General features: G+C 48.3%; 7 protein-coding genes across 7 annotated transcripts; 4 read left to right on the top strand and 3 right to left on the bottom strand.

Annotated features, from left to right (window-relative positions):
• Window positions 1-2,316: 2,316 nt before the first annotated feature.
• Window positions 2,317-2,977, bottom strand: AO090102000078 (uncharacterized protein; the record flags this gene model as incomplete). The annotated part of the gene is made up of 3 exons (XM_023236985.1): window positions 2,317-2,346; window positions 2,377-2,816; window positions 2,896-2,977. The coding sequence occupies 3 exons, from the start codon at window positions 2,975-2,977 to the stop codon at window positions 2,317-2,319; spliced, it is 552 nt and encodes a 183-aa protein (XP_023091671.1).
• A 1,254-nt stretch (window positions 2,978-4,231) lies between these two features.
• Window positions 4,232-5,953, top strand: AO090102000079 (putative extracelular serine carboxypeptidase; the record flags this gene model as incomplete). Its single annotated transcript, XM_001822270.3, has 1 exon — window positions 4,232-5,953. One exon carries the CDS (start codon window positions 4,232-4,234, stop codon window positions 5,951-5,953), a length of 1,722 nt encoding a protein of 573 aa, XP_001822322.1.
• A 1,076-nt stretch (window positions 5,954-7,029) lies between these two features.
• On the bottom strand, window positions 7,030-8,917 carry AO090102000080 (acyl--CoA ligase; the record flags this gene model as incomplete). The annotated part of the gene is made up of 5 exons (XM_023236983.1): window positions 7,030-7,570; window positions 7,656-8,080; window positions 8,140-8,577; window positions 8,629-8,766; window positions 8,819-8,917. 5 exons carry the CDS (start codon window positions 8,915-8,917, stop codon window positions 7,030-7,032), a joined length of 1,641 nt encoding a protein of 546 aa, XP_023091672.1.
• A 649-nt stretch (window positions 8,918-9,566) lies between these two features.
• AO090102000081 (SDR family oxidoreductase) lies at window positions 9,567-10,530 on the top strand (the record flags this gene model as incomplete). The annotated part of the gene is made up of 2 exons (XM_001822272.1): window positions 9,567-9,893; window positions 9,955-10,530. 2 exons carry the CDS (start codon window positions 9,567-9,569, stop codon window positions 10,528-10,530), a joined length of 903 nt encoding a protein of 300 aa, XP_001822324.1.
• Window positions 10,531-10,834: 304 nt separating this feature from the next.
• AO090102000082 (UbiA family prenyltransferase) lies at window positions 10,835-11,880 on the bottom strand (the record flags this gene model as incomplete). The annotated part of the gene is made up of 2 exons (XM_023236982.1): window positions 10,835-11,774; window positions 11,834-11,880. 2 exons carry the CDS (start codon window positions 11,878-11,880, stop codon window positions 10,835-10,837), a joined length of 987 nt encoding a protein of 328 aa, XP_023091673.1.
• A 920-nt stretch (window positions 11,881-12,800) lies between these two features.
• Window positions 12,801-13,264, top strand: AO090102000083 (uncharacterized protein; the record flags this gene model as incomplete). Its single annotated transcript, XM_023236981.1, has 2 exons — window positions 12,801-13,222; window positions 13,261-13,264. 2 exons carry the CDS (start codon window positions 12,801-12,803, stop codon window positions 13,262-13,264), a joined length of 426 nt encoding a protein of 141 aa, XP_023091674.1.
• A 101-nt stretch (window positions 13,265-13,365) lies between these two features.
• AO090102000084 (uncharacterized protein) lies at window positions 13,366-13,885 on the top strand (the record flags this gene model as incomplete). Its single annotated transcript, XM_001822275.3, has 2 exons — window positions 13,366-13,715; window positions 13,762-13,885. 2 exons carry the CDS (start codon window positions 13,366-13,368, stop codon window positions 13,883-13,885), a joined length of 474 nt encoding a protein of 157 aa, XP_001822327.3.
• Window positions 13,886-13,955: the final 70 nt, after the last annotated feature.

Raw genomic sequence — 13,955 nt, 5'->3', positions numbered from 1 at the left:
AATCTACGTCGTGAAGATGACAAGACATAACCACCAGGTGACATATATTATCATCTTCGGTACACCTTGGATACTCAAGGAGTGGCCCTGAATCAAGGCCAATAAAAAGGTATAGAAGGCTTTGTCACACCACTGCGTAGTTAATCTAGATTTACCTATATAATCTAGACCGCTCTTCGTACTAGGAGAGCTCCTTCCCTAAATAGGTACATACTACCCTAAACGCTTGTATTTTAGTTTATAATTGTGAAAATAGATACGGTTGTCTATATCCGGACAGTGATGATGAGTTTCACTATTTGATGTTTTCCCACTCTGTAGCAAGCCGGAGATGCACCGTGGAATCGAAAATAAATGTTTGAAATGTCTTCTTATGATATATGGCTTATAAAGATTAGGTCTTCTAAAAATAAAAGTCCTCTGTCTGGATCTGTTAACATATGTTCATTCTTTTGCCGCCCTATTTTCTGCATACTGATCGTCTAAATTAGCTAATTGTATCCTTAAGTCCAATGACCATTTTATCCCTCATTACTTGCTATTCACACTTATATAAACGTCATAGATTGGCCCTCCCAGGGAAATTCAGTTCATTGGGACAGAAGCCGTGGGAACAACTTCGTGTTGAAAAAATAGAATACGAAGCCAAGCACAGGACCCAAGTGAGCGAAAGTTAATTACAACCCGCCCAACTTATAACTTTGGTACAGGATCATGCGAAGTATTACTACATACGTATATGGTTTGGATCAGGAATAATACTCACTGAAGGCTCTTTACGTCCCCATGTGGTGCGTGAAACCGCACCCACTCTCCGACTTCGACCAAACACTAGTGCATAAGATCAGTGAAACGAATCCATTGACAAACGTGGAGATGTACCTGTATTCAAGCGTAATGGTGCAGAAAGATGAGATAGAGACTAATTTCTGTCAGCTTCGTAAAGTCCATGTATGGATTTCTGTTTCATGATGCCCTTAACATATTGGACTCTTAATGCTCAACATCAAGTCATCTGAGGGGTACCGCGGAGGCCTATATGATAGAAGCATTATACAATTGGCCACTATCGTTCGGTTGAGTGCTATTCCACCAGCCTTTTGCGAAGGGGGAAAATACCTAGTCAATGGAATCGGCTAGCGAGCGTGCGTGCCCCATGGTCGGCAGTGGCCACCCATTATGGCCGGGTCTGACCTGGAGAGATGCGCACGCGTCATTGAGCAGGAAATGTTAGCTTCGTATGTCATTGCAGGAAAACATGTCCCGGAGTGGTGACGAACGACACCTTCTTAGAGGTACAGGTCTCTCGCAGCTACCCTGCTAACTGATATGGATATTCAAGGCCCCATTGCAATCAGCGAGTGTCATGCTTCCACTGCCCATCGCCGCAGTGGACAACCAAGTCAGTGTATAGAACACTTCTCCAGAATGTGTCTCAACAACGACAGGGAGAGACTTTCTGCTTTTCGTTATTATCGGATCCGGAACAGATCCTTCATCTAGATCTCCTTTAAGAGATGGAACATGGGCAGTTTCGGCGCATGACTTGCAAGGCCATTGGGATGGCCCTGGACAGAAGGTACATTGTAAAGAATGAACTTGTGGTTCGAATTGACTTTGACTAACGAAACATTGTTCACGATTACATTATGGTTCTTGAGTTTATGATAGAACACATTTCCAGGGTACTATCGGCCAGCGAGAACTTAGACAAGACCAATAGGGCGGAGATGCTGCTAACTTGCAGAACATAGGGCAACCAAAACGGCTGGGTCTCTCTGTCTGACAAACACGGCGCGAGGATCCAGGTCAAGTCAATTCCAAGAATTGAAAGGGCTCGGACATCGTCGCGCAAGACCGGAATATCGTCCTCCACGATCATATTTATAGTTTTGATTAGCTTCGATAATGGTTAGTGAGACAGTGTCTCCATCTAAATGGCCAGAAGCATAAGAACGTCAATCAATCCATCCAATCACCGTTGTTAACTAAAGTTCGTTCCTGTATCATTGTGCCGGCAAGGGCTTAAGTTCTTAATTTCAAGCCATTAGGTCTGTCTTGTCTGCTCTCCAGGTACATAAGCCTGCTACCTAGTCACTTAACTACCAACATAAGGCTTTAATCAACATGTAACAGCTGTGTGATCCTCGCAGATGAAGTATACATACTGGCTGCTCTTGGCATATTGAGATGGCGTGTTGCCTAGGCTGTGACCGAAGTTGTGAAAAGAGGTGCTGTCTTTGTGTTGGACGTGGCCCTCTCAACTAAGATTGGCGGCAGAACACTTGGTTCTAATGGGGCGTTTCTTGGTCAAAGTTATTGCTCCTTTCTGGAGCCAGAGCATGCCTTCAGATAAAAGCCCAGATGAAGTCATACCATAGAGGAAACCGTGCCATCTAATTGTATGCACGAGGGCAAACTTAATGATATGGCAGACACAAAGACTTTGCGATATGCCGCATGCATGCCCGCACTTAAACTATCACTCTCCATGTCCCTGCGAATTGGACCGTGGTGAACGAGGCGGATAGGGCAATGGAAGCAACCTCCGCACTGACGCTTCTGACCGGCCGGCTGGCCGTGTCCTATTTCTATGTGACTTGCGTCGTTTCGACAAGCTGCACCCACCCATTTAAGAAATGACTCGGCAACGGGTGCAGGCATCGCCCGGGCGAGACACTTGCGCTGCGCCCTCCTTCGAGTAGACCCAACATTCTTGATTGTTAGTTTTGCAACGCGCACAGCGGGCATCACCGAGTCGCTGCTCCCCAAGTTCTGTTTCCATGATACGAAAGATATGCCCAAAGTTGTTGCACCTGTTTTCAGTAAGTTGCTCCAACTCAAACGAGGTGCGATACCACCACTTCCCGACTACTGTGGGCGTATAAGCCTCACTATTTTTGCCTAGGTTGCTCCAGTTCCAGGGCAGACGGGGCTGGTCGGCAATCTGTGACTTGTTGAAATCTTCACGGGACATGATTGGAGAGATGGGTGGTGAAGCTGCTGCCGGACTCACCGTCAGAGCGGGAGTCGAGGGAAACACAACAGACGCGGAACTAGGACGTGCTCTAAGACATAGGTCAGATCTTCCCTCTCTTACTTGTTACCTGTTTACCCACCGCGGAGAAGGAGGGCGTGGGCCAGTGATTGAAGGAGTCTGCGCCAAAAGAAGATCATAATGAAGGATCCGCTCGTGGTCCTCAAGGTCATCCAAGTCGGGCTGGGAGGCTGGCACATTGTGAAGGTTCAGCTCGTCGTCTGGATCGGCTTTGACTGATGGGTCGTGCTTTAGGCTCACGTCACTGTCCTCGGGCTCACTGGAACCGCTCATCATGATTGGGGCCATCCTGAGGGTATACTTTCCCAGTCAGGAGAGTGCAGTGGCAGACTAGTGCAGCTGCTTCGATTTATATCCCTCGCCCAGGCAACTATAGGCTACAATCACAGATATCGGTTTAGCATATTGATGTACGGCCGCACATCTTCCCAACAAGTTTCAGGGGTTTGAATCGGCATACCGCCTTCTACTTTTAGATAAAGAAACGGCTCAGACAAAGAGACGCGAATCTTGAAGCTTTTCAAGTAAATCGCGTTGTTCTGCCAGACACACCAGCCCGTTAAGGAAAGGCTGGCTGTTCGGTTATCTCCCATTTGCCCAGATAACCTACCGCCCTTGGCAAAAAAGTGCTCTAACCAGCTCGGTATCCTCTAACCTATATAGGTATAGCGGATAGATCACCTGCATTGTTGAAAGAGAATCAGCTCAATGAAATATGATTCATCAAATATATAACGCTCTGCTGTTCAGGCCGAAGAGACACTCAATCAATAATCAGCATTCTCCAAAGATTTTGGCCTACCAACCCTTGTATACCAAGAATGGGCCTCTTGTCGAACAGACCAACAACAACCACGGTCATGGGCCGCGGCCTTATGATAATGGCCTCAGGCACAGGCAGTGATCGACATCTGCCTTGAGGGAAGACTTCGCTCATTGGATCATCATGTTGCACTATGGCGAGAGTCCGCCAAGGAACTCCACTCCCACGGAGTCCGATGGGGAATTGATAACCCCAAGGGCTGATTGCATGTCGGCGAGAGGGGTAAACCGTCGCGTTGTCGGCAATCAGCGGCTAACCGGCAGCTTTATATGCAAGGCCAATTCCCCGGCGATCTTCATACACGAGTTGACAATTTTCCCACAAATTTCCGTCGACATTGCACCGTGACGATGCATTCGTCGCTGAAATTGCTGTTGTCAGCAGCGTCTCTGCTCCCATTGGCGCAGGCATTCCAGTACACGCCCTTGCAACTGGCATATCCCGAGCTGCGCGCAAAGCAACAATTGACCCCGGAATCAGCGGTGAAACAGCAATCAACAACAGCTGAATACCCTGAGTACTATCTCTCGGTGCCTGTGGACCATTTCCACAATGACTCGCGCTATGCACCGCACAGCGACGACCATTTCGACCTGCGATACTGGTTCGACGCCCAATACTACAAGGAAGGGGGCCCGGTGTTTGTGATCGCCGCCGGAGAAACCGACGCGACCGACCGGTTCCCTTTCTTATCGCAGGGCATTGTCACCGAACTGGCTTCTGCATATAACGGCATTGGAGTGATTCTGGAGCATCGCTATTACGGCAAAAGTTACCCGGTAGCCAATCTGACGACGGAGAATATTCGATTTCTGTCAACGGACCAGGCATTGGCCGATTATGCCTACTTTGCTTCCAACGTCGTTTTTCCCGGGCTAGAGCATGTAAATCTCACATCTAAAACGACTCCCTGGATCGCCTATGGTGGATCGTATGCCGGCGCCTTTGTCGCCTTCCTGCGCAAGCTCTACCCCGACGTCTACTGGGGTGCTGTCTCTTCTTCGGGTGTCACCGAAGCGATCATCGATTTTTGGCAATACTACGAGCCGATTCGCAAATTTGGCCCGTCCGATTGCATCTGGTCGACCCAAACATTCATCGACGTCGTAGACCGCATCTTAATCGACCATGCCGACAACAAAACGCTGGGCCAGCAACTGAAAACTTCACTGGGGGTCAGTCCGGACAAGGATGACGTCTCGTTCGTTTCACTTCTTTCTTCCGGCCTTGATAGTTTCCAATCACGCAATTGGGATTCCAATATCGGTAGCTACTCCTTCCGAAGCTATTGCGACAACATCACCAGCTCAGACTTGTTGTATCCCGACACCGAGGCCGTAAAGCCCACCATCCAGGAACTTATCGAGGTGGCCGGATATGACGCAACTAACTCCAGCTTCGTGAACGGGTTCTTGAATCACGTCGGCCTTTTCAAGAAATCCATCTCCAGTGATGAGGATTCGGCTGAGACCGAACAGTCCGATTCATCCGATCCCAAGTCGCTCCCCAAAGACGACGGTACCAGTTGGGAATACCAGGTTTGCACTGAATGGGGTTATTTCATGTCCGGTGCGTCCGTGCCGAAGGATATCATGCCTCTGATCTCGCGCGTTTTAGACGTTGCAAGCGTATCAACCTTCTGCGAGACGACATACGGAATCACCTCTCCACCCAACGTGACAAACATCAACAAACACGGCGGATTCAACTTCTCTTACCCGCGAGTAGCTATCATCGATGGTCTGGCGGACCCATGGCGTGATGCGACACCGCACGCTGATGGCACGAAGGAGAGGGAATCCACCGACGACGAGCCATTCATTCTGATCGATGTTCCGGCTGAGGATGTATGGGACGGTATCCGGGGTGCAGTACACCACTGGGATCAGAATGGCCTTTCCAAGACAGATGAAGGCAAGGGTCAAGAGCCTCCGGCGGCTATTGTGGAAGTGCAGAAAGAGGTCCTACGGTTCATCGGCGTGTGGCTCGACCAGTGGAAGAAGCGTTCTAGAGATTCCTCTCGGCCACTTGGGGGAATTAGGGGTCCTGGGCGTAGCCAGGTGCCACTCTAAGCTGTGGTATACAATGTCGCTAGTAAATAGGGCTAAGAGCATGTTCACGATATAATTATACATTTCCCCATTTTCACACATTCTTAACTTTTGTATGTGAGAGATTATGCATTTCATCCAAAGCCTCGAACCACAGTCCAACATGAATATTTTAAGTATCCCTGGAAATTTTATAATTCCTCCAAATAGCAAACGGCTGGTAACTAGACATTCCCTAAAACCAACTATACGATGGTCCACCCTAGACATCTAGAAGGGACCAACAGATCAGTCAGTAAAATGAATTAAATAATCACAAAAACCATCCTGGCTAAATCCCATTCACTCCAGACAGCCACATCCCCACACGCATGCCCGAGATTCCCCAGCTCCAACTTTAAGATATGGCTCTATCGTGACCACCAGAGATCATCGAAACCTCACCCGGCCACAAAGTATGCCCCTTCAATGATATAAAAACGGAAATCTCATTCTCAAATTCGGGCCCCGGCTAGAATGGTCAGAAGTGCGGATTCCAGGTCACATATGAATCGAAGTTTTCCGGGCCTAAGGCTCACCACGTTCTTAACGATCTGCATCCAGACGACAGAGTATTGGCTAGAAATGAATGGGATAGATTTTGAAGCTGGGTTGGATATGACCTGGCTCTGATACAGTATTATATACTGGATTCTATACAGTGTGTCAGACTTACATAGAATTTTGTTGTGCAAGCTCATAAGATTTAAGCGAGGATATATATATAGAGCATTGCTCTAGTAGTTCAAACCGGGAGCAGAGCTAACACTATATTTATTATGATAATAGCAAGAAAGCGAGCATTGATACGAAATGAAACCATGACTTGATGCTGAAGTTAAATATAAAATCAGCATACAAAATACTTGCAACCCAGAATGTACAATATAATTCAGCTCTAGCACGCTTTGCCCATATTACTAGCGGTTCCAAGAGCCACTTTAAGAGAAATTGGACAGGTTAACGGGTAAAAATACACTGAAGGCCGGATGTTGTATATTGTTCAATGTGGGAAGCCCAAGAGCCCAACCACATTAGAAATATAACCCCATTCCCTTCTACAACTTCGACTTTAAACCTCCATCATCCTCGCACAGATCCCTCAGCACCCGCCTCAGAATCTTCCCGCTCACATTCCTCGGTATCGCATCCACAAACTTAACCCCACCAGATAACTCCTTATACTTCGCCAACCGCCGAGCGGCATACAGCTTCAACTCAACACTGGTAACCTTCATTCCCGACTTGGGCACAACAAACGCACAAGGCCTCTCAGTCCCATCACCTGGATTACGAGCTCCAACCACGGCTGCATCCGCTACCCCTGGATGAGACAGCAGAACGGCCTCCACCTCCGACGGCGCAACCTGAAACCCGCTCACTTTGATCAGCTCCTTCTTCCGGTCCACAATGTACCATTTTCGGGAGGCTTCATCGCAGCTTGCAATGTCCCCTGTCTTCAGCCAACCGTCGTCATCAAAGGCGGAGCTGTTCGCAGAGACATTATCAAAGTAGCCGGGTGTTACGGTGGGGCCACGGATGCAGAGCTCACCGGGGACATTGTATGCAGTGATATTTCTACCTTGGTCATCGATTAACCTAGATGTGGGTCGCAGTTAGCCAGTCAGAGCTGTGGATTTCACAAATAAAGGCATATAAGAATGGTTAAAGGAGATAGATATACTTGGCCTCAACATTCGGAACTAGCCGTCCTACCGAACCAGTCTCATCTTTCTCGGGATACGGAAATATCATCGACGCGCAACACGTCTCGGTCATACCCCATGCTTGGGTTAGTGGTGTGTCCTTGGGTAGTAGGTCGCGGGCTTGACTTTGTATAGCTTTGTCCAGAGGCGCAGCACCACAGACGATGTTCTTCACCTTCTTCAGACGCCTCTCTTTCTCTGGGTGTTCGGACTTCAAAACGGCTGTAAGAATAGGCGGCACGACAATCAGATCCGTTATGTTGTACTTGTCCACGAATTCAAGATATGAGTTGAGCTCGAACCGGCGCATGATGTACATCACATATCCCGATCGCAGGGCTCCGATATGCATGAGCGGGGCAATGGCGGCGTGGAAGGCAGGAAGGACAATTAGGTGGGACATCTGATCCGTACGGTGAGTATTGAGATAACGGGGGAGGGGGGAGACCAGGAAAGACTCACGGAATATGGCCTCGGGTGAGCTTCGAAAACCAGGGAATGCTGGGCGAGTAGGTTGTGGTGCGTTATTTCCACTGCTTTCGGGAGACCTGTGGTTCCACTGCTAAAGAATCGGGCTGCGGTTGTTTTCTTCGCGATGACTAGGTCGTCGAAGTGGACCCAGTCGGATTCACCTTGTTTTAGGAGATGGGTCCAGGATTGCAGACCAGGTGGAAGGATGCTATCTCCAGTGGTATCGAAGACCCAGATGTTCCCATTGTGGATACTGGCTTGCTTTGCCGATTCCAGCAATGGGGACACGAACTCGGACTCGCAGAATACGAACTTGGATTGAGAGGTCTTAAGATGATGTTGTAGCTCTCCTGCTGTATACGAGGGGTTGGTGCCGGTGAAGATGCCTCCGGATCCCACGATAGCTAAGACAACGACACTATAAAAAATCTGGGAGAGGTGGTCAGCTTAGAGCGTTCCTGGGATGGATTCAGTCCTGACATTATTGAGTGAGTGAACCGCCACACAATCCCCATTCTGAAGCCCTGCGTTCCGCAGTCCCTTGATCAACTGGCGGATGATGGTTCGAGCCTGGTTCCATGATATGGAGCGGGACGGGTTGTGGGCGTCGATGTAGATCTGGCAACCCACAGTTAGTACCAGAACGAATATATCCGAAGATCTGCCGTACTGATTGTGTCCGGTCATATGCAGGCCGGTCAAAGACATAGGAAAGGAGATCTTGGTTCGACAGCGGGAGTCGTTTCTCCGGTTCCAGGATCCTGGCCATAGCGGGACGAGCGTGGAGAAGAAAAGAAGACGATGCTGGGGTTTGTGTTTAGTAGGATGGGGAGTGTAATAGATGTATTACGTTGCAGTTTTGCATATCTATATGGATATGTATATATATATGGCCACTCAATGCCGATCCTATGGAAAAAACAAGTAGAGTATTTCGTGTTTCGCAAATACGTCTAAGGATTCTTATTACATATTATTTTGCTTCCAATAAACTCTTCTCCCATTTGCGCGTGGTTACGTTTAGTAGTTTACGCCTTTCTTTGCATTAGCTTGGGGGTTTAAACTCTTTTGCGTATCTCATGCTGAGCCGAAGATCTTCCAAGTGCATACGTATGTACACCTCTACCCTCCAACAAATAGCCGACCTCGGGATACACTCCTCTGCATGACGATCAATTGGACATGTCATTTGGCAGGAACCACGTAGTAAATTGACAATTAACGTTTACAAACTACTAGCATGACTGTGCCCCACCGTGCATTTCGTATTCTCCACTACAAATACGCGACTGACTGGAAATACAGGTGTGCTACTACTTCGCTAAGCTTAAATGATCATGGACTACTCGTTTTGGTTTCATACTGGGCATCTTTCCCTTATTTCTCATTTTGCATTAACGCCTCCCCAATATCCTAAAATGACAGAAGCGTCTTACATCATCGTCGGGGTCACGGCAGTGATTTCCTGCTTGGCAATCTTTTGGGCCAAGTTCAGGAATCAGGGCTCCGGTACTCGTCCATTCCTTGCAGAGGATAAAGTAGTCCTGGTGACCGGAGGATTGAGTGGACTCGGACGCGAGATCGCAGAGTTGTACCGGGTCCAAGGTGCCAAGGTAGCTATCCTAGATATCAAAGATGAGGCCAGCTTGCCATGGGTACCCAATACCATGGCTAGCAAGTATTACAAATGCGACGTGTCGGACGGCAGCGAGGTTGAGGCGACCTTGAAAAAAATCGGAGTTGCGGTAAGCCCAGAGTATTCCCCGGAATCTATTATCAGGCCTGTCCGACTGAACAATTTGAAAGCTAGGAAACCCCGACATCCTTATCAACTGTGCAGCGATGCCAATAAACAGACTTCCCTTCTGTGAGCTCCAAAGCGAGTCTTTCGCAAGAACAATCCGCACAAATTTGCTCGGGCCGGTAAACTTGACCCGTGCTGTTCTCCCACTGTTGATGCAAAGTACGAAGCGTGGCAGTATCGTCAATATCAGCTCGGTTGTGGCACACCTGTACCCAGCGGGTCTGTCTGATTACGTCTCTAGCAAAGCGGCGCTCAGTGCCCTGCATCACTGTCTCGAAGCAGAGGCTCGCTGGTTTGGGTACGATAAGCAGGTCGACTTCTTCCTTGTGGAGGTTGGACAAATGGATACCCCGTTATTCAGCTGGATAAAGCCTCCGAACTCTTTGCTGGCGCCTGTACTTGAACCTAGATATGTTGCTGAGAAGGTTTTCGCGGCTGTGAGCTCTGGAGGTGGAAGGATCATCCGGCTGCCGAAGTACGCAGCCTGGGTGTGCGGGTATGACATGCTTCCTGTCCCTGTGCAGCGTTTCGCTAGGTACGTTATGGGGGTTGATGAGGCTTTGGAGAATTATAAATAGATTGAGCGAAGAGAACCGGGCTGGACTACACTTGAGACCAATGAGAGAAGAGAACTTGTTTGATTACCAAATATAGGCTGCATTAGATATGCGGTAGACTCCTTAATGTAGAGGGCAGCATGTTCGAGAGTACGATAGGATCTATTATTCTTCAAGGGTATTTGTGAATCACAGTACGAGAATACCCTGAATATGGTAAGACTCTAGAGAAAGTACACGAATAACCCCATATATAATGGCGGGTGAAAAGCGAGGGAAAGGAACAAAGCACGACAGGCAGAGACACATCTGGTTGAACGATGAGTTACCAAAGCTCGGTTGTATTTCCACCAAACGAGCCTAGCCTTCCAGTATGTTGACGAAAGAGCAGCAGACTGTAGGTTGCCAGCGTATAGTAATACTTATACGTGATCTTGTCAGCCTCCTTGAACGGCAGCACCACCAGCCGAACCGCGACGGTTAACATGAAGAGTAGGTGGCCTAATCCCAGACACAACAGAACAGGATTTGATGTCCGCCAAAGTTGAACCAGAAGGATACTGGAGATGCCAGTGCCACCAACAATCATGGCAGTCACAACACGCAGCGGGAACTGCCCTCGATGGCCCACAATCAGCGGCAGCGTTTGGCGACCAACTCTCTCGTCACCCTCCATATCGTGAAACTCCTGCACATGGATGGTCCACACCAACCAGGTGAATAATAGCCACGCAAGAGAGCTATCTGTGCGAAAAGAGGGAAGGGTCTTTACAAGCACGGCATCCAGCAGCCTCAGCTGAATCGTGGCCCCAACCGCCGTGAAGAGGTTCCGCGCGACCCAATTATGGAATTTAGGCCACACGTAGAAGAGTGCAACCCACACTTCCCATTCAAGAAGCACTAAAGCAGCTTGGAAACCGACTTCTAATCCTACAAGGGCCAAAGAAATGATCCAGCTGAGCAGCCAGCGCCTGTATGCGCCATCTCTTGTGAGTCTGCCTGATGGAATGGGTCGATCAGGTTTGTTTGTTGAATCCTCTTCCACTGAGAACGCCTGGTTCGCGATATCAAAGGAATATGAAAATGCGAAGACAGTGAAGAGCATCCCCGGGAACATGTTTTTGAGCTGTTCGAACGTCAAATCTGAGCCGATCAATCGGGTAGACAAGCACACGATTGCATTTCCAATGTGTGCAGTGAAGTTGTCGTCGAGGAGTGCTCGTGTCAGCGCGACCTCTTCAAGGAGAGCGGAAATGGCAATTCTACTATAGGAATCAGCAAGGAAGAGGAATATAATGTTCTGATATTTGACACAAGGCCGTACACAGCATAGGTTGAGATGTCCGAGCGCATCTCCAAGTGCTTCTCCATTGTCTTGACTCTTATATCTCTAAATATGGAAGCAGTATGGCTGTGAGCAAATCTGGGAAATATGTTACGAAGGTCAAGGAGTAGTTTTGCGTCCCTCCACAGAATTTGAGTCTCGAGAGATGCCCTTCCCTAAGAGTCGGTTCGACTACTACCGGCTTAGGTCATAGTTAGAATTTTTTAGACGGAAAGCAAAACCAGTTTTTGTTGTAGAGAGACGCCCCCACCATCCTACCACGCACTGAACTCGTTGAAACCAAGTACTTTAGGCAACCTTGCATAGTGAATAAAGTTATCAAGCCCTGCCCTTCTTTTCCTGGAAAATGATACATATCTCCACCCCTACTCTCCCACACCCCCTTCACTTCCCTGGTACTCCTTGTGACCAAAAGACGCACTGCAGCGAAATCTACGGGTTTCTAGAAGTATGTCAGTTTGAACAATGCCGATGCCAATGCCGACATCAATGTACGGCATGCTTGTGTGGAGAGTGTATGCTTTTTCCATTTCTGCAAGGGCGTTAATTCCTTTACCCGGATTTGCCTCCCTCCAAGGGAAAATCGACAAAAATTACAAATACTGGAAATCTTAAATTGAAAACAGATAAAACGCCGCATGATTTTCCTCACTGTGGACCATTTCGTATTGATCGACGCGGAGTGAAAGCCTACTATGAACCTAGAGAGAGTGGAGTAAGGACACATTCTCTAGACCTGCGGCCGGAGGAAGGAGAGAAGAGAAGGGAAGAGAAAAAAAAAAAAAAAAAAAAAAAAGGAAGACAGCAGATTGAGGGCTGAGGTCTTCTACATATCGTAAATAAGGATTATGTTCTAATATCCATGCCCCAATCCTAGTTTTCATCAATTCTTTAGATACCTAACTAGCCAGATCTTCCTTCAGACCAAATACCCAAAAAGGATACAATGGCACCCTACAATGATGGCCTTCTGGCCTTCCTCTTCAGACAGCTTTTCTATACCATTCCGGAAGTCCCTCCAGTTGAGCTCCACGGAAAATCAGTCCTCGTAACTGGAGCAAATTCTGGAGTTGGGTTTTGCTTAGCATTAGAACTGGCATCTCATGGGGCTAAAGTGCTGGCTGCGGTCAGGTCAGTGCCAAAGGGTGAGGCGGCAAAGCAGAGGATTCTCGAACGAGTCCCAACGGCCCAAGTTGACGTGCAAGAGTGCGATCTCGCTTCATTCGATTCGGTCAAAGCCTTTGCGAACCAGATGAAGCAGGAGTCCAAAACGTTTGATCTGGTCATTCTGAATGCGGGTGTATGGTGTTCTCAGTGGATGGCCTCTACAGATGGGTTCGATATTTCACTGCAGGTCAGTGTGGCTAGGTATATTGACCCTGGTTTGTTGCACTAATATGGTCTAGGTGAATGTGTTATCAAACGCTCTACTTACCATGCTCATTCTTCCACATCTTCGTTATAAAAGTGGTAAACCTCGAATTGTGTTCGTAACCTCCGAGGGACACGCAATGGTTCCGACCCATTTTATGCAACATAACAGCATCCTCGACACATTCAAGCAGAGCCCCGAATCTTTTGACCATTACACCCACTACTATACCTCCAAATTGTTTGGGCTTCTCTGGGCACTTGCTCTCTCTCGACGCATTGACCGTGAAAAGTTTTCGGTCGTTCTGGCGTCTCCTGGTCTATGCAAGAGCGAGCTATTCCGGCATGTGAGGTCTGCACCCACAGATATTTTGGCCAATTGCTTCGCTCGGTCATGCGACGAGGGAGCAAGAATGATCATGATAGCCTCCGTACAAGAGCTGGCAGAGAACAGTGAGCCCAGCTACTATAGCCAAGGAAGCCTAGTACCGTAAGCACAGAAGATCTACATTTCCGCATGTGGCTAACCATTCTAGCGTTTCTCGCTTTTCGTCAAGCGCCGAAGGACTCCTCTGTCAGGACAGACTGTGGCAGGAAGTGGCGAGCACGCTAGTGCAGGTGGATCCTGACTTTGAAGCTTATTTGCAACTAGCCTGCTAATCTGACTGGGTTGCCTTCGAGAGGAAATGCTCGGGCCTCATCCGAAGGAATTCCCAAGGCATGCGGAGAA

The sequence above is a fragment of the Aspergillus oryzae genome, chromosome 4 (genome assembly GCF_000184455.2).
Source record: "Aspergillus oryzae RIB40 DNA, chromosome 4".
NCBI classification, from domain to species: Eukaryota; Fungi; Ascomycota; class Eurotiomycetes; order Eurotiales; family Aspergillaceae; genus Aspergillus; species Aspergillus oryzae.
Note: the sequence above shows the minus strand (reverse complement) of the source record. Positions and strands in the feature narration are given on the sequence as shown.